The sequence below is a fragment of the Heloderma suspectum genome, chromosome 3 (genome assembly GCF_057233095.1).
Source record: "Heloderma suspectum isolate Gila_16-S chromosome 3, 16-S_ref, whole genome shotgun sequence".
Taxonomy (NCBI): Eukaryota; Metazoa; Chordata; class Lepidosauria; order Squamata; family Helodermatidae; genus Heloderma; species Heloderma suspectum.
Window position 1 is genome coordinate 112,529,014 of NC_139460.1, and position 23,098 is coordinate 112,552,111.

Here is a 23,098-nt window from a genome sequence, read left to right on the forward strand (position 1 = left end):
CCTGAGCAACAGAGGCTTGGCAGGAGCTTGTGAGCAGAGAGAGGAGGGGGCAGTAGCAGCTCAGTCCTTCTGCATCACTGCAGAGCCTGAAGAAGAAAAGGAGGGGTTGTAGTGCACGCGTGCGCACACACACACACGGACTAGGGCGAAGTGAAGGTGATGCTTCATGCTAGTCCCTCCCTCTTGCACTTGCTTCCCAGCTTTGCCCTGGACTGGGAACAAAGCGAGTGGCTTAAGCAATGGGAGCAGGCTGACCAGCTCCCAGCCTCAGGACCATATCACATTGGCAACACCCCACAACACCCAGGAGGCTCCCACCTTAGCCACCATCCTCACCATGGTTGTAGATATCCTGCTGGCTAGCCACATTGCCTCTTCACAGCCCAAAATTGGAATGGCTGCCAAGGAGGCTGTGGCCTGAGTAGAAGAGGTGTGGCCTGCAGAGAGTCTTGTGATCTTGACTTAGAGGCCTAGTGGTCTGCATTTGGGTCGCAGTCCAGAGGTTCCCCACCCCTTGTCTATACCTTGTGTTTTTGGAGAACCACTTTTATTTATGGGCACCTCTGCTAAGGGTTCAGAACCTAAATGGAACTATGGAGGAAAATTCCCTCCATCTATACCAGTTGTATGTGTCTTTGTGTATGTTGCAGGGTGCAATGTCTGTAGACTCCATTACTGATCTTGACGACAGCCAGTCTCGACTGCTAGAAGCTCTACAGCTATCATTGCCTGCTGAAGCTCAGAGCAAGAAAGAAAAGTCCAGGGATAAGAAGCTAAGCCTCAATCCTATTTACAGGCAGGTTCCTCGGCTTGTAGACAGCTGCTGCCAGCATTTAGAAAAACATGGTAAGGGTGTGTTTCACTTTGGCAGCATAAAATAGATGGCAGACTTTAAGATATGTAGACATATCTTGTATGGATTCATACTCAGACTGTGGGTATTCTCATTTATATTGTAGGTCCCCCCGCTAAAATGCAGCCACTGGGCTGTGAACCTGATCAGAGCTGTGATAAATGCTTAACCTTAAAATGGTCTCAGACCATTGTTCCACTGAAAATCAGCCTCTCCCACCTCTAATACTTTCCTGTTCCCCTGAAAAATGCGTGAAAATGCACATTTGTGGAAATTTCCTGTTTTCACCCGCATGAAATTGTGCAAATGCAGCAGATGATGGAATGAAAGGTGCCTGACAGTGGGTGAAATACAGATGGAATGGATTTTACATAATCCATAGATTCCTTCTTACAACCCAATAACAAACCATGGGTTCTCTTTTTGGGATGTTTGTGGTTAACAAACCATGGTTTGTTAGCGTGGCTGGGTTCACACAACACAACAACCCATGTTTCAACAACAACCCACAGTTCAACCACAATCCACACTCAACTCATACTCAACCTTGAGTCTGGGTTGTTGTCTTGTGTGAACCCAGCCACAGTCTTAGGCAAAAGGGTTAAGTACCACCAACATTCCAGTAGATTTGCAATTTCCCACTGTTGTTGTTAAATTTATGTGTCACAAAAAGCAGTCTTGAAGTGACTTATCCACACACAAATACAGAAATCCATAATCAGTCTAACAGAGAAAAGAAAATCAATAATATAAACCATAATCAGCACAATAATATGAATAAGGATAAACAATATAAAAATAATCTAAAAATAATACAATAGTGAAATTGTATTGAACAGCTATATTCTGGATGGGTGGGGTAAACGCTATCAGGAGACCAATCACACATCTTGTGGCATTGCACCTAATTTCACCCTTTGTCTGCTGGAATTGAGTTGTCGTAACTCTGGAGCGTCATGGAAGCAATAAGTGTGGTATGGGATCCTGTTCAAAATGAGTGTTCATGAATTCTGATACAAGCTGTTTGCACCCAGATTCACCCTCTCCTCCCTCCTCCCCTTCCCAGGGGGAAAGTAACACATGAGCTGGTGCAATACTATGCTCACCTCTACCCAGGATCTTTCTCTGTGTCCTGTTTCAATCCTGAAGGTGCCTTAACCATTTTTATGCCCAATCAGTGAGCAGAGCCTCAAGCATCTTTATATAAATGAGATGTGCATGTTATGGCCAAGACTGATCTTAGACTTCCCTCTAGTGTCACCCTTAAACAGCTGCCACAGAGTTGCTGAAAAACTATCATGGATGCATACCAATAAGCTTTACTGACAGAAGTACCAACTAACCCATTTTCCGAATTGTAGACAAATTTACACTGACAAGGTAAATATGCTCTGGGGAGGGGCAAAGATGATAGGATATATGATATCAAACATCGCACAAGATGTCTGGCTGAAAAAACAAATATGTTAAAATACCAGGCTGTAATAATGATATTAACAATAGATGTATGCATGGTTCATTGAAGGTTTATGTAAAGAAGCAAGTGATTTGCTGTATTTTCAGGTCTCCAAACAGTGGGCATATTTCGAGTTGGGAGCTCAAAAAAGAGAGTAAGACAGGTGAGCCTATATCATACCTTACGAACTATACTATTTTTTGTTCTTTTGTTTATTGCATACTAAGAAGCTTCATTGTCAAGAAGCTATCAGTGTGTGGTCCTTATTTAAATATAATTTTACAGTATCTGGTCACCTGATAATGGGTCTAGGAGGACAGTAATACCTGCCTAACCTTTCAAGACGTATTTCATTAGGTTGAAATAAAGGTTTTAAAAAATATGCATATATCCCAGAAGTATGGTCATCAGTGATATATATTCCTTCTTTCATCCTCCTTTTTCAGTAGTTTTCATAGTAAAAATTAGCATTGCTTTCTGAAGTTGCTCTCCAGTTCCCAGCTGGCAATTGCTAATTCCAGATACCGTTAATCACATAAAACACCTGGTGGTCATTATCAGTGGTATTCAGTGTTAGAAATGAAAGGCGTTGGGGGCTTTCTTTCCAGCACTAGCACACTCAAGCTTGTGTCCATATCGTTTCAGCTACGATGTCTTATTTCACTTTTTTCTGAGGTCATCCTCTTTTCAAGTAGCCTCTGAGTGTCTGTTTCAGCAAGCCTGGATCTTTCTACTCCCTGTTTCTGTGAAGCATGTGATTAGATTCCTTTTAATATGATGCCTTCCACAAAGAGGGATTGCAGATCTCTCAGGTGTGTGCTCCAAAGAAAGAAGTCTGAGGGAGGCTCAGAGGGTGGCAACAAGGGAGAGGGCCTTCTTGGTGGAATGATCTCCCCAACGAAGTTTGCCTGGCACCAACATTGTCATCTTTCCAGTGCCCAGTTAAAATTGCCCTCTTCTCTCAGGCATTTGGCAGCATTTAACAAGGCTTTTTGATCAGGGCCTGGATTGTCCCTGGCTGATTGTTTTAAATTGTGTGTGTGTGTTGTTCTTGTGTATGCTATCTATTTTATGTCCTTACATGTCCTTTTTATACTTTATATAATGTATTTTAATGGTTTTCATTTTTTTAAGCTACCAAGACAGCTTCAGCTATGGGGCAGTATAGAAATATAATAAATGAAATTAAATTTGTCCATCAAACTCTATCAGCCAATATGTCAATTTCCTTAGTTTCTACTTTTCTCTAGTAGCAAAAGTAGGATGTGGCAGTTTCCAGGTAGAGGCCAAACCTGTAATGTCATGTGTCATCCTTTTCTTAAGATATCATATAATAATGTAAATGTTCTGGTGTGACCTTTTTTCTCTTGCCTTGATTTTCCTAGTTACGTGAGGAGTTTGACCGTGGTGTGGATGTAATGTTGGATGAAGAGCACAGCATTCATGATGTAGCTGCTTTATTAAAGGAATTTCTTCGTGACATGCCTGACCCACTCTTGACTAGGGAGCTTTATACTCCTTTTATCAACACTCTCCGTAAGCATGGCAACTTCTCTTTTACTGATTCTTTACACCCCCCTCCCCCAACTGCACTTTTCATTTCTGATTTTATCTATTTTAAATATCTGTGGGATCTTCTAAACGCTTACTAGGAGTTTTCTTGAGTTTTGTAATGGAGGAAAAAACAGCCGCCTGTTTGGACAGCTGCCTGCTTGAAGCACCCATTGCAGCTCAATGGACAGAGTGCAGAACTTCAGTTTGGGGTAAAGTCCTGGTTAAAGCCATTGACCCTAATCATCAGTTTCCCATTTGTAAAACGAGGCTTGTAATGATCTAATTCAAGGGTGGGGAACCTGTGGCCCTCCTTATGATGTTGGACTCAAATTCCCATCAGCCACAGCCACATGGTCAATGGTCTGTGATTATGGCAGTTGTAGTCCAATGCATCTGGGAGGCAATGGGATGCCTAAGTCTGCCCAAAACTATGGTTTAGCCTTCCCCAACCTGGTGCCCTTCAGGTGGGGTGACCTACAACACCCAACATTCCTAACCATTTCTGGCTGGGGCTAATGGAGTCCAAAACATTTGGAGGGCACCCGTTTGGGAAAAGCTGCCATAGGACTACAGTTCTTGGGTCAGGCAAAATGTAGCTATTTGAAAATGGAAACTTGTCCTGCATCTGTCATTTTTATGTACTTTGTGCATACATTATGCTAACCATATGTATGTGCGAACTGACAGCAGTGTTGCATTTCCAAGATGGCCATTGTAATGCCGAACATATTGTCTATCCCGGAAGTAAAACAAGAAGTGAAGTTTGATTCTGCAAGGCATCAAAGATCTGATTTTGTCTCTCTTGTCCAGTCATTGAACTGCCATACAGAAACCTGGACATATTATATGCAACCCCCACTGATTCAGAGTAGCTGTAAAGATCTATAGTAGAATTTTCTCGCCAAAAGCTGTAATAATGACAGCAAATGTTAATCTCATGGTAATGGAGGATGAAATTCTAAGATTTCACATGATTTTTCAGGATCATATGAACCCTTTTACTCCAGACCAGCATTTGTTATGTACCTATGCAATTTCAGCCTGTTAATATTGCCCAGCAGTGTCTGGTCACTCAAATCCCTGAACATATTAAAATGTCTGTATCACTCTGTTAGTTGAGAGTGGTGTGACATGTATGTGATTGTGTACATTACTGTGAACACATGCCTTAGAATACTTTTCTCTCTTAGTATTAGAGTCCCATGAACAACTAAGCACCCTGCAACTTCTTATTTATCTTCTACCTCCCTGCAACTGTGACACCTTACACCGACTCCTCCAGTTCCTTGCCACTGTAGCTAGCCACGCAGAAGACAGGATAGACCAAGAGAGCCAAGAGGTAAGTTCAGAACATTTTTTCTGTCACTTCTCCTTGAATGAATTAGGATGTTTTGAAGATTGGAGAACTAACTTCTTCCTCACCCTTTGTTTTACAGTATGAAGTCTTGTGTTTTTATTTGTATTTATTTTTCATATTCAGTAAAATAGTAGATGAGGTTACAACCCAAAACTATCATTAATATTTGTTGCCCAGTGAACAAAAAAGGAAAAGAAATTCCAACATGTACGTCTTGATTTAATTTAATATTCCAATATGATATAAATAAATTCTACATATAAACAAAATGTTTTAACTCCTCCCTCTTACCTGAATTCATATTATCCAAGTAAATTTAATTGCAGTAATTATAAAATTAGCTGTCAATTCTTGTTTCATTTTTTCAGTATTTTTGGAAGCTTTGTTAAGCATTTACTTTTAAATGATATGCAATAAAGAATACAAGATTTCTTTGGGAGTATTTCAGTGCCAGTTATATGTTCTTTTGGGATGCTTCTAATCTGAATATTCAAAAATTTTCAAACTTGCCAGTGCCTCATTACATTTCAACAGGAATATTGGATGGATGCCCTCTTTGATGATGATGATTACATTTCTGTACCGCCCCATAGCTGAAGTTCTCTGGGCATTTTACAGAAGTTAAAACATTAAAATACAATATACAAAGTTTAAAAGCCATTTACATAAAAGCACACAGACAATATACACCAAAAACATATAATTAAAAACAGCTTTGAACTAACCGTCATAGCTAAAGACACATCCATAACTAAAGACATATCCAGTTATTGTTATAACTTTGATGATTCAAGTCAACCAAAAATACAGAGTGTTTCAAAATCAGTCATTGATTTTGACTGTGAAATTAGCTCTGCATAGTTCACTGTATTGTGCTTCCCCCTCATGTAAAGTCAGTTTGTTAACCACTTTGAGATATAGAGCATTCATGCTTAATGATAAACCAGGAATTCTGGCTTAATAAACTATGAAGTGCTTAAGCTGTGTACTGGTGCATGCAACCCATTCATTCTTGCTTTGGTCCTCCCTTCACACAAGTGGGTAAACAAATCAGAAAGGGGGTAGGTTTGTGTGACATCGAAACCTGGGATTATGGTTAAGTGCACACAAATGAACTAGGATCATAAATCAGCTTTACACCAGGATTTACTGCTGGTTTACTAATCCTGGTTTGTTTGGGCACCTTTAACTATAATCCTGGGTGTGGATATCATCAACTATCCACTTCCTGGTTTATTTGCCTGCCTGTGCGAAGGGAAGAGCAAACAGCTTGTATGCGCCAACACACAGCTCATTCACACTGTGGTTTATTAAGCCAGGATTCCTTGCTTATTGTTACATCTGAACATGGGCAGTATTGTACAAAATTCAGTATTATTTTAATGTTCTTCTGATCAGGTTAGTCATTAAGGTAGTTACCGACCACCCTTCCTGCTTCAACAAGACCATATAGTCTCTTCTGCTGAGTATCATGCTTGGGAGTTCTCCACTTTGACGCTGTAAGTTAACACTAATCACTGGTGCAAGAGTAGAAACTCACCACGTTGCCTGTCGTTTGTACCACATAGTTTGAAAAGCAGCCATAAGGAGGCTGTTTCTAGCAACTTTTTCATAATAATTGTAACAGATAGATCACTCTTTAAATGGTTTGAATACCAGGGTGAGTTGAGTTGCTGATCTTCAGGCGTCCTTGTTTAATGGGTATGGCTACACTGATAACAAGTTTAGAGTGAGAAGCTAAAGCTGTGTTGGCATACTGAGAACAAATTTGGAATGTTCATTTTTTATGTCTCAGACAAGCCAGGGTCCTAATCTGGTTAGGCAAAGAAATGTAGCCTACACAAAGTACTGGGTAGCCGATTTCAAAATTAAATGCCCAAACTTACTCTCTTTTTTTCCTCCTTAGATCCCTGGCAACAAAATGACATCACTCAACCTGGCCACTATATTTGGACCTAATCTCTTGCACAAGCAGAAGACAACAGACAAAGAATTCACAGTTCAAAGCACAGCACGTGCTGAGGAGAGTACGGCCATTATTGCTATTGTACAAAAGATGATAGAAAACTATGAAACACTTTTCATGGTAGGGGAAAACTTTCTTATTTTGCATTCATATAGGTCTCAAATGCATTGTGTATGTAATTTTTTCTGTTTGTTTTTAAGTACATAGCACTGCATATCTATATACTATATATTTATACATTACATTGGCTATTTAACTTACGCAAATATTGCCTGAAGAGAGGATAGTCACTGTAAGGTGAATAAATACACACACACACACACACACACCTCCATGAGGTAAGGAAACTCCAGGTTGCTGGGGTAAAATAGTGGTAATGTGACAGATCTTTCAGTTGTTAATAAATTCAGTCCCTGGTCTACTACTATGCAGTGGTTTCATCCTGTGGAAGGATGTGGCTCCAGAAGAATTAGAGTTTTCTTACCTCAAAAGGAAAAAAAAAGAATGGGAGCAGTTGGCACACTCGCCTGAGTTGCACAAACACTCCTGGCCACCACCGAAACATGGGCATCCGGGTTCAGGCCTGAATCCAGGAGTACACTCAAACTGTGAACCTGAGTCAAGGGGAGGGTAACCCCATCCAGCACTGGTTAAATCCCTGTTCCCTGACTTGTCTTTCGACTAAACAGGAGCACCTCTGTCTTGTCTGGATTAAGTTCCAGTTTGTTCTCCATGATCCATTCTATTACTGACATCAGACACCGATTTAGAACCAGAACAGCTTCCTTGGATTTAGATGGAAAGGAGAGATACAATTGGGTGTCATCAGCATCCTGGTTGTACCAAACCCATAAACTCTGGACAATCTCTCCAAGTGATCTTATGTACATGATAAATAGCATGGAGGATAAGATGGAACCCTGTGGGACACTACAGGCCAACAGCCATGGCATTGAACAGGAATCCCCCAGTATCACCTTCTGAGATCGCCCCTCCAAGAAGGACTGGAGCCATTGTATAACACTTCCTCCCAGTCCCTTCTCAGACAGATGCCTTAGAAAGATACCATGATTAATGGTAATGAAAGTCCCTGATAGGCTTAACGAACAGGGACACACTCCCCCTGTCCAGTTCCCCGAATAGATCATCCACTAAGGTGACTAAAACAGGCTCTGTCCCATAACCAGGCCTGAAGTCAGATTGAAATGAATCTAGATAATTAACCTCTGGAGCAGGGAAACCCCTGGAATTGGGAAGCTACCACTTGCTCCAGTACCTTGCCCAACAATGGAATATTGGAGAACAGCTGGAAATTATCCAGTACTGTGGCGTACAGGGAGAGGGGTTTTTTTTAAACAAAAGTCTTAACACTGCCTCTTTTAGGCAAGACAGAATCACATCTCCCCCCGCCCCCACAAAGCATTCACCACTACCCTTAGGGCCAAACTAAACCTTTTAAAAAAGGAGCTTTTACTACTGTCCTGCAAACACATGCAGCCCCACAGTGCTCTGAGAGGTTTTTGTTTTTTTAAAAAAAACCTTCCCTCATCCATTTTTTTCTGCAAAATTCATCCCCCACAGAAATGTGCAGGGAGCAGGGTGGATAAGAAAGAAATTCAATTTGAGTCAATAGCGGCTTATTTAAAAAACGCACACAAAAAACCTGCAGTGGGGTGGGATTTTGTGGGGAAAAATGGTCAGGAGGAGGTTTAACCCACTCCCTCTCCTGGAGCATTGTCATTCCAATCTGAGTTGGGCCATACATGCTTACAGGAGAGTAGGGAAAGTTCTGAATGTTTAGTTTGGCCCCTACCAACTCAGCAAGTCAGTTGGGGGCGTTCCTATGCTGTAAGTTTTCTGTGCGGTAAATATGACATGCACGCAGTCCACATCTTTCCTCAAGATTGTCCTTCTGCTATGTAATTTTCCCCCAGTATTCATACTTACCAGTATTCTATACCTAGCAATACATTTCTCCAGTAAAACACATGTACTGCTGTGTGGAATGTGGCTGCATGAGTTTCATGGATATTTTTCATAATTTGATTACTTAGAAATAATGCCCTCTCAATGAACAAACTCATATATTAAGGAGTTCAGAAGCATGTCTCCATCAATACCAACCTCCCATTTTCTTAAGTCCATGAAACAGAAAATAGAAGGTTGGAATCAGAAGTTATGGATCTTTCAGACCTGGACTTATGAGAGTATTTGAATTATGTTAGTATAGGGCAGGGTATAAATGTAATAAATAAGTAAGCATGGGGGCTAAAAAGACTAACTGGTCTGCCTATGGACCATTTCAGTTCTTATAGCTTTATTTTGCTCTTTCTCACTTCATTTTGAACTGAAGCTTAAAATGAGTATTGTGGAATTATTTCATTTCTTTCTTGGAACGATTTTGCTGATAAATACCTTGAAGTTCTGAAGGCCAAGCTAAGTGGCTTGCTGGATGCAAGGGAACAATATACCATTTCAAATGACGTGTTTATAATTAGAGAGCACCGTGGATGTATGTCAGTTTGACATCAGATATGTACAGTGGAAAAGCATCTCTGGAGAGACTCTAACTGTTTGTGCCAGTGTTTTACTGATCAGACTGCTTCAGTGGATCACGCTCCGTCCTGAGTTAGCCCTTTGAACATATTTATATCAAACTGTTTGTGCGTATTTCTTTGTTTACAAAAGGATCTTTGCAAGGTGATGTTTTCATTTTGCTCTTAACATTCTGTGTAGGAGAATTGCACGCTCTAAATTCTCCAAATTCACACTACACATTCTTTACTAGAGTGGTAGATGCATAGGAATAGGCCTGTTGATTTTGTTGTAACTGACTCTGATAGTTACCCATCAAGCAGCAGCAAATTGTTTTTCAAACCTTTAAAGAGTGGGAAGAAGCCAGGGCTGCTGTTTATAGTTAAGACTTTGACATTTGTACTAGTTTCAAATAGAGAAATATTTGGACGAGAGCATGGATCCACAGTGTACAACTTAAATGTGACACTGCCAAGTTTTTTCTCGTTCTTCCAGCTGTGAACGGCTTCAGCACTGAAACTGGAGCAAGATCTGCGAAATAAAATCCAGTGGAACAGAATGTGATATTTGGCCTACTGCATGGGTTTATTGTCAGGTCAGGATGGTTCTGCTTGTCAGGAGGAATACATAATTTTACGAGGGATTGTTTGCATTTCTTAAATGGATTAGCACCAATAATCTGCTAGTGATTTAACACAATAGTAAATATTCAGATATCAGTTTCACATATAGTTTTGTAAAAAGCTGCAACAAAGCAACATGGAAAAGTATTCTCCACAAGTAGATTCTAAGATGCAAGTAGATAGAGCTGTATTGAGATTCTTTTTAGAAGCCTTGAATTAGTGGGACATACAGTGATAAACTTGAGAGGGGGGGATCAAAATGGTGCTGTATGTGATGAAGCCCCAAACTCTCCTGCCACCTGAGGCAAGAGCACATGTACCACTGTGTCACACCCCCTATCCCCTTCCCATGTCACTCCCTCTTCCCTTTACCACATCATGCCCTCACCCACTTGCCCTTCCTGCATCATATTCCCCACCTTACCTTTATCACCATGAGCTGCATGGCCAGAGGAAGCAGCCATCATGGCTCTTCAGAGAGCCAGCCAAGCCAAAATACCTGGCTCTGAGGGGATCCTTCCTCAAAGCCAGGCATGGAAGGGGGTCTCCTGGGACATCCCTCCCACACTTCCTGGCTTTGATCAAGGACCATCCTCAGAGCCAAGCATTTTGGCTTGGCCAACTTTCTCAAGAGCTGTGCTCACTGCTTTCCTAGGTCAATGTGGCTCTTCAGAGGGTGGCTGGCCAGAGAGCACTGTCAGCCACTCTTCCACTGAGGAAAATGCCATAGAGGGAGAGCAGCTGGCATGGCTCTCCAGAGCACCTGCTGGGAGGCCCTCCTGGTAGTGGTGGAAAGTTTCACCCTGCCTCATGAGAAGGCCAGCCCTGGTGTGATGGCCAAGTCAGGTATATTGGCAACGGAATAAGTAGACCAGAGAAAGTGGACAAGAAAATATGCCTTCGCGAAAAAGCTTAAGGAGAATTTATATTGGAATATCTACTTCCATTAAAGTATGTTTACTAAGACACAAGTCTTAAGAACATACAGGGGCAAGAAAAAGTTTGTGAACCCCTTAGGAATGTCACAAATTTCCAACCTGAAATGTTATTAGTTCTTAAACTAACCCCATAATCCTAAATAAAGGACAATAGATAACCTGATTAAACAAATGACACACAAAATTGATCAGATTAGGTGTGTTACTCTGCACACTGTGGATACAGTTAGTGAGCAAGAGGCGGCCTGTGGCAAACCGGTTTTGTGGGATCGGTTCCAGCTTCTTCCTCCTGATGAAGTGGACAAGGTGCTTTCATCTGTAAGGCCAACCACCTGCTTACTTGATCCTTGCCCATCTTGGCTCATTATGAGCTGCAGAGAGAGACTGGGTGAGGGGATCAAGGCGGTGGTGAATGCCTCCCTTGAGGAGGGAGTGATGCCATCAGCCCTCAAGGAGGCAGTGATAAGACCACTCTTAAAGAAGCCCTCCTTGGATCCTCAAGTTCTGAACAACTTTCGCCCAGTCTCAAATCTGCCATTTTTGGGCAAGGTGATTGAGCGGGTGGTGGCGGTGCAGTTGAAGGCACACTTGGAAGAAACTGATTATCTAGACCCATTTCAGTCGGGCTTCAGGCCTGGGCATGGGACAGAAACGGCCTTGGTCGCCTTGGTGGATGATATGAGGAGGGCTCTGGATAGGGGTGAATGCTCCTTCCTTGTTCTCCTCGACCTCTCAGCGGCTTTTGATACCGTTGACCACGGTATCCTCCTGGACCGCCTGGAGGGGTTGGGCATTGGAAACACTGTATTGCGGTGGTTCCAGTCCTTCCTCTCTGGCAGGTACCAGAGGGTAGCACTGGGAGAGGAGGTTTCGGACCCGTGGCCACTTACTTGTGGGGTGCCACAGGGTTCCATCCTCTCCCCGATGCTATTTAACATCTATGTGAAGCCGCTGGGGGCTATCATCAGGAGGTTTGGGGTGCAGTGTCATCAATATGCGGATGACACTCAGCTCTACCTCTCATTCAAATCTTCACCAAGGTTGGCCGTAGAATCCCTGTCCAAATGTCTGGAGACGGTGAGTGGCTGGATGGGGAGGAATAAGCTGAAGCTCAACCCTGACAAGACCGAGGTACTTTTGGTGGGAGACAAGAGGAAGCTGGAGGATGTTGACCTGGTGTTGAATGGGGTACAGCTACCCTTGAAAGACCAGGTCCGCAGCCTGGGGGTCATTTTGGACTCCCAGCTGTCCATGGAGGCTCAGGTGTCAGCTGTGAGCCGGACAGCGCTGTATCAACTCCATCTGATACAGCGGCTGCGCCCCTACCTTCCCGACCATCTGCTCCCATCGGTAGTACATGCCCTGGTCTCCTCTTGTTTAGACTACTGTAATGTGCTCTACGTGGGGTTACCCTTGAAGACGGTTCGGAAACTGCAGCTGGTACAGAACGCGGCGGCTCGCCTGATTAAAGGCAGCCGCCGGCGAGATCACATCACTCCAGTGCTGAAGGAGTTGCACTGGTTACCAGTTGTTTTCCGGGCCAAATTCAAGGTGTTGGTTTTGACCTTTAAAACCCTATATGGTTCCGGCCCAGCCTATCTTAAGGAGCGCCTCCAGCAACACCAGACAGGCCGCTTAACAAGATCAGCCTCGGATGGCCTTCTCTCTGTCCCATCAGCCAGGACAGCTAGACTGGTGGGGACGAGGGAGAGGGCCTTTTCTGTGGTGGCCCCCACTCTGTGGAACTCCCTCCCTAGGGAACTCCGTCATGCCCCCTCTTTAATGAGCTTCCGTCATGCATTAAAAACGTGGTTGTTCAGGCAGGCATTTGGGGTGGGTTAGGGTATTTTTTTTAAAAAAAAATTATGGTAAAATTTTATTGTTTTAAATTGTTTATGGTGGGTTGTACATCGCCCAGAGTGGCTGGGTGACCAGTCAGATGGGCGATTAATAAATTTAATAAATAAATAAATAAATAAAACATGGTGCTTTTTCAACATGTATTTATCCACGACTGATTCAACATTCAATATCCATGTGTGAAAAAGTATGTGAGCCTTTTGATTCAGTACCTGGTGGCACCCCCTTGAGCAGCAAGGACTTCAAGTAAGCATATCCTGTTGGTCAGCCTCTCACATCACTTTTGAGGAATTTTGGCCCATTTCTCCTTAAAGAGCTTCTTCAACTCAGTGATATTGGAGGGCTTCCTTGCATGAACAACTCGCTTCAGGTCCTGCCACAACACTTCAATGGGGTTTAGGTCCGGGCTTTGACTAGGCCATTCTAAAATATGGAATGTCTTCTTCCACAGCCATTCTTTTGTAGATCTGCTTCTATGTTTAGGATCATTGTCTTGTTTCATCATACACTTTCAGTGCAGCTTCAGCTCACAGACAGATGGCCTGACATTCTCCTCTAAAATCTTCTGATACACTGCAGAATTCATGGTTGTGTCAATGATGGTAAGCCATCCAGGTCCTGAGCCAGCAAAGCAGGACTAAACACTCACATTCCCACCATCATGCTTGATGGTTAGGATGAGGTTCTTCTGTTCGAACTCAGTGTTTGTTTTTTTGCCAAACATAATGTTTCTCATTGAGGCCGAAAAGTTCTGCGTTTGACTTGTCTGTTAGAGAATATTGTTCCAGAAGTCTTAGGGATCATCTTTGTGATCTTTAGCAAACATCAGACAGGCAGCAATGTTCTTTTTAGAAAGCAGTGGTTTTCTTCTGGCTATCCTCCCATGAACACCATTCTTGTGTAGTCTTTTTCTGATAATTGAGTCATGAACACTCGCAAGGCGAGGGTGGCTTGCAGATCCTTGGAAGTTACTCTGGGGTTCTTTTTGAATTCCTGGATGATGTGCCAGTTTGTTTTTGGAGGGATTTTGGTAGGATGACCACTCCTGGGTAGAGTGACTGTGGTCTTGAACTTCTTCCATTTGTAGACTACCTGTCTGACAATGCATTGGTGAAGCCCCAAATCCTTAGAAATGGTTTTGTAACCCTTAGAGTCCTCAGAAGGTTTTGTAAACCTTAGAGTCCTCTGGTCTTCAGAGATGTCTTTTGATCGTGGCATGATGTGTTTCCACACAACCGTATGGTGAAGACCAAATTGACAAAGTTTCTGATCCTTTTACAGGGTGGAGCCTCCCAAACTCACCCCTGAAGATCTACATAATTACTTAAAACACCTGATTCTATTTAATCACTTTAACTGAGCTGATGCAATGAGGGGTTCACTTACTTTTGCACTATACCCTGACTCTTAAGTACTCATTGTCTTCCAGATTTATACATCATTTTATTTTACAAGACACAGAATTGGTTAATAGAAACCCTACTGGATATTTAGAAAAGGACTGGTTTTGATTCATGCAGGCTGTCATGGTAAAACTATGAAATTTCAGTAATTATTGTTACGGTTCACAAACTTTTTGTCACCACTGTAAGCACCACACTGAATCAGAACAAAGATCTACCCTAGGCTAGCATTCCGTGCCTACAGTGGCGAACCAGATGCCCATGGAAAGGCTACAAACAGGGTACGCGTGCAACAGCATCCTCCCACTTTTGTTTCCCAGCAACTAGCATTGAGAGGCATTCTGCCTCTGTGTTCAGTAGGGCTCATTCCCATGTAAGCGTGCATAGGATTGCAACATGTTAAAGTGCTTTTTCATGATCGTTTTCCCAGATACTTTATATAGTCTTCTGAAAACTTGGAAACATCTGATATGCCTGTCACAGTAATACAATATAGAGGCTTCTGTTGTCTGGACCATGTGACAGCTAAAGAGACTTTGCACTAAGTGGCCACGCAGGGGTGCGCTTGCATCAGTTATGAAATAGGTCTTATCATTTTTATTTTTCATTCAAATAATGGAAAGTACACCTAATCACAAACTGAAAATGTAATCAAAGGTATTCATTTCAGGGTTAAATAGCTTAAAAAGCTGACTGTATAAATTCTTGTAAATGCCAGCATGACATTCCTTGTTGTTAATGGAATCAGTGTGAGGGATCCACAATCAGATTCTGAACTTCAAAATATGGACATAGCCATGTTGTTTTCCAAACAATGCTCTAGAAATCATAGTACCATTCTGAGAGAGTTATCATCTAATGCAGGGGTGGGCAACTTGTGTCCCTCAAGATGTTTCAGCCTACAACCCCCATCAGCCCTAGACAGCATAGCCAATGGTAAACCAAGTTGTAGGCCAAAACATCTGGAGGATCGCAAGTTGCCCGCACCTGATCCCCCACCAAAAAAAGCCTCCCAGAATTTCCAGTTGTTGTGTAAAGGGGCAAAAATATATATACAGTATACAAAGAAACGTCGCTCCCAGTATGGGTTGCAAATGTCAGATTTGTATCAGTTGTTGTACAACCATTAGAAAGTCAAGAGTTGTGTAAAATCTGTTTGTGTTTTTAATAATATATAAATGCCTAATGAAGAACAAATAGCATGGTAGGAGGCATGGGGATCACTGAGCAACCCCAAGATGGTGCATAGACCAAGATGTTTCATTTGGCCTAAACTGTTATCACTCATTATAATCAGGAGTGATTATAGACCAAGTGAAATATCTTGCCAGATGCTTGATCAGTGCCTTACTGAACAATCAGTAAACTCATTCTCACCACAAACTCTGTTAAGCTTTATAATAAGCATTATTTCAGCTTATAAACTGTGTTCAGCTTATAATAAGCACTATTTTATCTTATTGACATCACAGCCCTTTGCACTTATGCCTTTACAGTGGGGAAAGTGGAGAGAAAAGAAATGAGGAAGATAGGAAAGAAAGAAGTGTTAATGAGAGGAGCCTCTGATCTCAGAGGCTTCTGTATCCCATTTTCAGAGTATCCATTTTCAACTCCCTGTCCTCCTTTTAAATGTTTTTCCTATAGGCTGGTTTGCTGGTGGGGGCTGGAGACGCCATAGGATTTCTCATATCCTGGCCTCTCCTCTCTCCCCTCCCTGCCCACTGGAACACCCCCTTCCCTCCAAGGCTGCATTTGCGACCTCAGGAAACAGTTGGCATGGTTCTTTCCAAGGGGGTGTGGGAGGGAGATCGGAACTCAGAGTCTCCTTCCCGAGGTTTTGGCAGTGTCTATGGCACCGGGAGGGGGACTCTGATCAACCTCATGGTCCCTAGGATGCTCTTCCAGGGACCATAGGATTGCTCTTTCCATAATGCTACTTATACCAAACTCTTCTTCAGTGTTCATTCTATGCAAATAGTAATTTCTAATCAATGATCTGCTGTTCTCTGTTTTTGTTTTGTTCTTTGATGATGATTAGCTTTTGACTAAACAACACAATCATGCATGATCCTGCACTTACCTCTGATGCTTCATTCATATATAGGTCCCTGCTGACCTTCAAAATGAAGTTCTGATTAGTCTGCTTGAGACTGACCCAGATGTTGTAGACTATTTGCTGAGAAGGAAAGCTTCCCAGTCATCGTGAGTAATTTGTTTTCCTTTTTCTTCTTTTATTTTAATTGCGGGTTTGTTTTAGTTTCTAGTTTCGAAACCCTAGTTACATTAATTTAAACTTTAAATTTTAAAGGAACAGTTGTGATGTCAAATCGCCTGTGTCTTTTATAACTTATGTGAGTGGTTGCATCCTGAGTACCTTCAGCATCAATAAATGCTGTTTGCATATATGTTTTATAGAACAGTCCATATGCTCACAGAATAGACAGGGCACTGTAATACATTAATTTCATCGGTTACACAGCAGTGGTTGTTGAGCATCTTTAACAGTGGCCTGTTGCTAACCCCATGATATGGGTTATTTAATTCTGGGTTGTTGTGATGTGTGAACATGGCCATGATAACAAAGCATGGTTTGTTGTTGGGTTGTGAACTTTGGTTGTTTAAACCATGGGTTGTCATTACATGGGAACCCAGAACCATGGGTTGTTTCACCAGACTACAGAGGCGGCAGGCAAGAGCGGTAAAAAACCCCAACCATTCTACCCTGGATAGGGCAACAAACCATGGATTAACCATGGGTTAAATAAACCATGGGTTAGTGCTATGTTTTCTATATCATATAGCCATGATCCAGCTATTCCTTGAGGTCAAGGAAATTCCAGTGCATACATAGATCTTTTTCATCTAGCTCAGCAGAATAGACAGAACTATGCACACAAAATGATGCCTGTAGAACTGGCTTCCTCATTGCAGTGCAGCCAACTCATACAGGAGCTGTATTGGGCACATGTAAAGCTTTGGGCCATGTCCATATTGTTTGTTTCTAAGGGGTTTCAATGAAGCTGATATTCAAATCTCAGTAGGATTATCAACAATCAAGTATATTGTAATCTTAAATGTTTCTTAGACAAAGTTCAGTTTTGCAGCAGTTCACATATACACCTGCATCACTTGTGCCATCAGCCAATAACTTGCAACTGACTTCCATGTAGACTTGTTCATCAGTCTTGTTCGACATATGCTGGTGCTTCCCTTAAACTTAATTGTTCTTTCAGCACCATTCATGCCTCAAGTAGGCAATACACCTTTCCTAACTTTTCTAAGAAACTGGGTGGAATGAGATGGTTGTAAATCACAATAGATGGCACCAGTGACTGTGCTGCCTATTTCAATAATGGTAAGTTTAAAGAATGATGGGGGAATTGTCACATAACTCTTGTTCTGCTTCCAGTAAAACTCGCTGCTTTACCTGCCAACTAATTAATAATGAGACACCCCAAGAATCACTTTTCATATGTTTTGATGCTAGCATGTTTCCAGCTGTAACCATGAAGTCATGGGAAAGAATTTGGCTAGAAGATTAGAGGGACAATTGTTCAGCCTGAAAGGAAAGGAATGTTCATAAGACATGGCCCTGTTTCTATTACAATCTGGAGAGATGGCTACATATTAACTGGGTTATTTTTTTTCCAATGAAAAGTTGGAACCTGAAAATAAAAAGTGAGATACACATGTAGTTATCAACAGAATAAACAATCAAAATCTATAACCACTCATCTCTTGGGACTACCCTGACTCTACTTGATTATGGATTTTAAATCTAGACCAATGACATGGAAAATTTTGAAATTCTTCAGCCAGAAGTGAACACAAGTCCAGCAGTGGAAATAATTGATTCCAAAGCAAAATGTGTGAAAACTACTTCAACACTTCGTGCTGATGATGATTGTCCTTTTAAAAGACAGCTACTTGTAAAATGTGCTTAGTGACTGCCTATTTGGCCTTTTCTCTTGATGTCGCTACAAATGCTTTCTTGACTCTACTTTTATCTAATAGCCTCACAATTTTTCCTTTTCCTCTTCATTGGAGTACAGAACAAAGTGTGCTTGATTTAATACAGCTCTGTCAAAATGAAAAAGTTCAGTATTGCCATTATATAACACTGCTTGCCACTAATGCTATTGTGATGGCCATCTATTTCTGGATTACCCTTCCCCCTTTTAATATGCCAGGATTTGCAAGGATGAAATTTTGACTCTCCAACGGTATATTAACATAAAACTAAGCTACCATATCTGAAATGAAAGCTCTTATGGTGAAAGCTTCCTTTTGAAATCCTGCATAAAGCAGTGGCCATTTTTAAGTGCTTATCAGGGATTATCCTTTGAGAAGAAATAGAATATCACAAAACGTGTTCAAGGTAAGGTATTTGCAAGCTTGTTTGTGCAGTAGTTCAGTGAGTGCCTTCTTTTCGACCCTCCATGTTTCTCGTGTTACCTTGCTTCATTACATATTTATTTTCTATGTAATAAATTACCAAAATGTGCACCTGGATTATACCCTTTTGAATTGGAGAAATGTTTTTACTTATTGACAAAAATGATCTCATTGTAGAGGAAAACAATCAGTGTAACACAAGAAGCAAGTTCTGCTTTCAATTATAATTTCCCCTTAAGATATTCTGAAAATGTTTTTATTGCAACATCTATTGGTTTGTATGTATTGTCTTGTATAGTTTGTGGCAGTGTGTTTTTACTTATGTAGTACAGAAAACAATTTCATCATTGTTATAAACACATTTTCATTCCAGCATCCGTGCCCTCATAATGCCTATATGCTGTTAAAATGTTTACATGGGCTGAACTGCATTAATTCATGTTCGTGTGTCAAATTTTATCAGAAGCCCTGAAATGCTCCAGTCAGAGGGTTCGTTCTCCATGGAAGGCAGACATTCGTCCATAGACTCAAATAGAGCCTCGAGTGGTGACATTTCGCCTTACGACAACAATTCCCCAGTGCTCTCTGAACGGTCTCTTTTGGCAATGCAAGAAGATATGTCCCTAAGTTCTGAGAAGTTATTTAAAGTACCAGAACAATGCAAGTTGGTCAGCAATTTTCAGCCAAAATCAAGAGAGAATTCCCTTGGATCGTGGCTTGGGAAAGGTATGATCAGCACACAAGCTAGGTGAAATGTCACTGTTACTCATTTCACTGTGCATTTATCTGTGTAGTGTTATCTGTTAGTACTTCTCCATGTTGTTGTTTCTGACCACCCCTCTATGGAAGCCAGCCATAATTAATGGGGCATTTTCTTCCAGTTGGTAAGAGACATCTTTTTTCTGAGAACTAACCTTGTCCTAATTGAGTTATTCAACTAATTCCCCCCAGAGAATGGATTTATTTATTATTTTTTATTATTGCATTTATATCCCGCCTTTTTTCCTCTTGCAAGGAACCCAAGGCAGCTTACATTATCCTCCTCCTCTCCATTGTATCCTCACAACAACAACCCTGTGAGGTAGGTTGGGCTGAGAGTGTGTGACTGGCCCAAAGTCACCCAGTGAGCTTCCATGGCCAAGTGGGGACTAGAACCCGGATCTCCCAGCTCCCAGTCCAACACTCTTGCCACTATACCACACTGGCTCTCCTGAATCCATTCAGATTCTGAATCTGAATGGATTCAGAACTCTGTTGTTGAACAAATACAGGTCAACAAATAGAACAGCCATTTTCAGCAGCAAATTCCTCCAGCCAATTAAAAGTCCATTTAAAAACTATTAAAAGCCCGGGAGAACACAGTCATTTTTAACCTGGTGACTAATGATCAAGTTTGGTGTCAGGTGGACTGATCAAGCAAGGAAGCTCCACTGCTGAGATGTCACCACTAAAAAGGCCTTGCGTTATGCCTTAAAGCTACTCACTTCAGATCAACAGGTGGGGGCAGCCAGAATCCAGCCTCCAATAATGACATTAATTTAAAAGACTTATAGAGGAGTAGACGGTCTTTCAGATACCTTGGTCCCCAGGTAGTTTTTTTAATTGTATTTTGTTTATTTGTAAAATTATTTAGGTCTGCTTTTCAACCCTAAAAAGGCACCTCAAACTGACTGACATAGAGACAAAATGGAAATACAATAAAAATGAATTAAAAATACAATACAAATGAGGACAAAATAAAATGTCAAAGCCTACACAACAAGGAACATTCCTTACAGAGATTTAAGCATTAAAACCAGCACTTTGAATTGTACCCAGCAATGACCTGGTAATCATTGGAACTTTTAAGTACTGGTGAGATATGTGTATTTCTAAACATACTAATTAAAAGCCTTTCAGCCATATTCTGGACCAGTTGAAATTGCCGAGCAGTCTTTCTAGACAGCCCCACATGGTGTGCATTACAGTAATCTAACTTGGATAGCCAGGCACCATTTTTTCAGGAAGGGTCACAGCTGACCCTTCCAAAGTTGTCTAAAGGCTATGAAGGACACTTGCCTCTCCATCTGCAGGGCCAGATATAATAGACATGATCCTTTAAAGGGAGTGTAACCCATCCAGAATATGATGACACCCCCGCACCATTCCCTGGCCAACCATATCTGGTTGACCTTATCTAGATAGCATCATCTGGTTGAGTTTCAGTTTATTGACCTTCATCCAGCCCATTACAGACTTTACATACATCTTTTCAGAACGTCTACTGCATCACCTAGACTCGATGAAAAGAGAAAAGTAGGGTTTGTTATCAACATACTGGTAACTCTTCAGTCCAAATCCCTGGATGTCCTCCCCCTGTAGTTTCATGCTGATGTTAAACAGCATGGGAGACAAGATGGAACTTTGCGGAACCCCACAGCATAAATGCCATGGGGCAGAGTGGAGACTGCCTATAAAAGATTCCTGTTTGTCCCATCTTTGGGAGTAGGGAGTGGCCTACAGAGGCCATTAGGTCTGTGGTTTGTCTTTGACTAAGCTAAGATTTGAACCCACATCTCTGGAGTCTAAAACACTATCTGCATCCAGGCAGAAAAATTCCCAAGCTATGGAGAGAAGGTCATGGTACATGACCCTTTTCTGATTCTGAATATCAGTGTGCATATACTGAACCTGAGTATAAAGAATTATGCTAAACATCTTCACAAAGACATCAGTATAGAAGGACAACCTTTCTATACAAGTTCAAAAGCCCATTTAGTGGGACCTTAAATTAGAATTGTTACTTTTCATCTTGAGTCTTGCCTTGATTTGGAATTCTTGAAAAAGACATTTCATGCTTTTCTGGTGAGATTGGTTTGGGCCAGAAACCAAAAAATGATGAAATAGTTCTGTGAGCTTAAGGGAGCTTGTTTTACTTAGAAAGGGTATCTATGCTGCATGGCATGCTTCTTTTGAAACAGGAGTTTCACTGTGAAGACATAGAGAGATCCACTATTGAAAGAAAAGAAAAAAAAATCCATTGGAAGCTAAAAAGTTCTTTGGATCCCAGCCATTGTTTTTGTTCTGTGTGTCCATTGGAGAATTCTTGGTGGATTATCTACATTCATGTTCCTCCTCATCCTGTAGATGTTTCAGAAGACTATTTTGACATCTGGGGAACCTGGCATTCAACGCTGAAAAGTGGTTCCAAAGATCTAGGAATGACAGGTATAAATTTCATTGCTCTTTAAGCATATTTGTGCATGTTGCATGATGTGACTATTCACATTAGAGTACTATATTATTATGATGTCATGTGCCATATTACTGGGAAATGACACTGAAACTATTCACAGGATCACCAGTCATGTTTTGCTATGGAATATGACCTCATGAGGTGCCAGGTCGGCCCTTTGCAGAATATGTGAGATTTCTTTCTAGTGGATTTACTCAGAAGTTAGAGTAGTTGGTTTCCTCTGGGATCAAGTCACAGGAAGGGTCAGAGCATAGAAACAGGAACCTACCCGTTCTTAAGAAGTTGGCCAACTATATGAGTCCTTGCTGGGCTTTCAATTCCCAGTGGGAACAGCCTTTGTTGTAGCCTCAAGCTTCTGGTGGTGGCTGGCTTTTCATGACACACATAAGAGGGAAAACAAAGGGGGATTTCTGTTTCTTCTGGGCAGAGGGCAGATATAGCAAGGATTGCATATTCTAAAACAATAAGAAGCCTTCCTATAAGAGGGTGTGGAGTTACTGCACTCCCATCCTGACACACTAAAAGGCACACATAGACAAAAAAAGAAACAAGCCCAGTCTAATGGAAGGAAAGGATCGGGAGTTAATTCACTCCTGCTTTATATTCCTGCCTGGGTCTTGTGTTCTCTCTCTCTGTCTCCTCTCTCCAAGAGAAGGAGGCTCACGCATGCATGAGTTCCCAGACTCTGGCTTTCTGGAGTGGTCTGCTTCCTTGTTTAGATGGCTGCTAAAGGCTGTCTGTGCTGCCCAGCAGTCTCCATCTGCTGCTCCTCCCTGTGAAGCAAACAGAGCATGTTTAGATGGCCTTTTGTTCTCTCCTTGCACTTTGGCTGATGCCACCCCCTCCTTTCCATTCTTGATGTAGCTGTTGGGTTATCAGGTGAGCAGGTGTTGGCTCACGGAAGGGTTACTGTCTTTGGCTGC

At 41.7% G+C, this 23,098-nt stretch overlaps 1 protein-coding gene across 4 annotated transcripts in view; it reads left to right on the plus strand.

The window, feature by feature from the left end:
* Positions 1–23,098, plus strand: part of ARHGAP6 (Rho GTPase activating protein 6) — a 311,607-nt gene that overhangs the window by 284,809 nt on the left and 3,700 nt on the right. For all 4 annotated transcript variants that reach the window (XM_084844207.1, XM_084844208.1, XM_084844209.1 and 1 more), the window contains exons 5-12: positions 651–846; positions 2,417–2,472; positions 3,695–3,845; positions 5,054–5,202; positions 7,127–7,306; positions 16,650–16,747; positions 19,404–19,666; positions 22,067–22,147. In XM_084844207.1, coding sequence (XP_084700333.1) covers positions 651–846; positions 2,417–2,472; positions 3,695–3,845; positions 5,054–5,202; positions 7,127–7,306; positions 16,650–16,747; positions 19,404–19,666; positions 22,067–22,147 — 1,174 coding nt within the window. The remainder of the gene's footprint in view (positions 1–650; positions 847–2,416; positions 2,473–3,694; positions 3,846–5,053; positions 5,203–7,126; positions 7,307–16,649; positions 16,748–19,403; positions 19,667–22,066; positions 22,148–23,098) is intronic.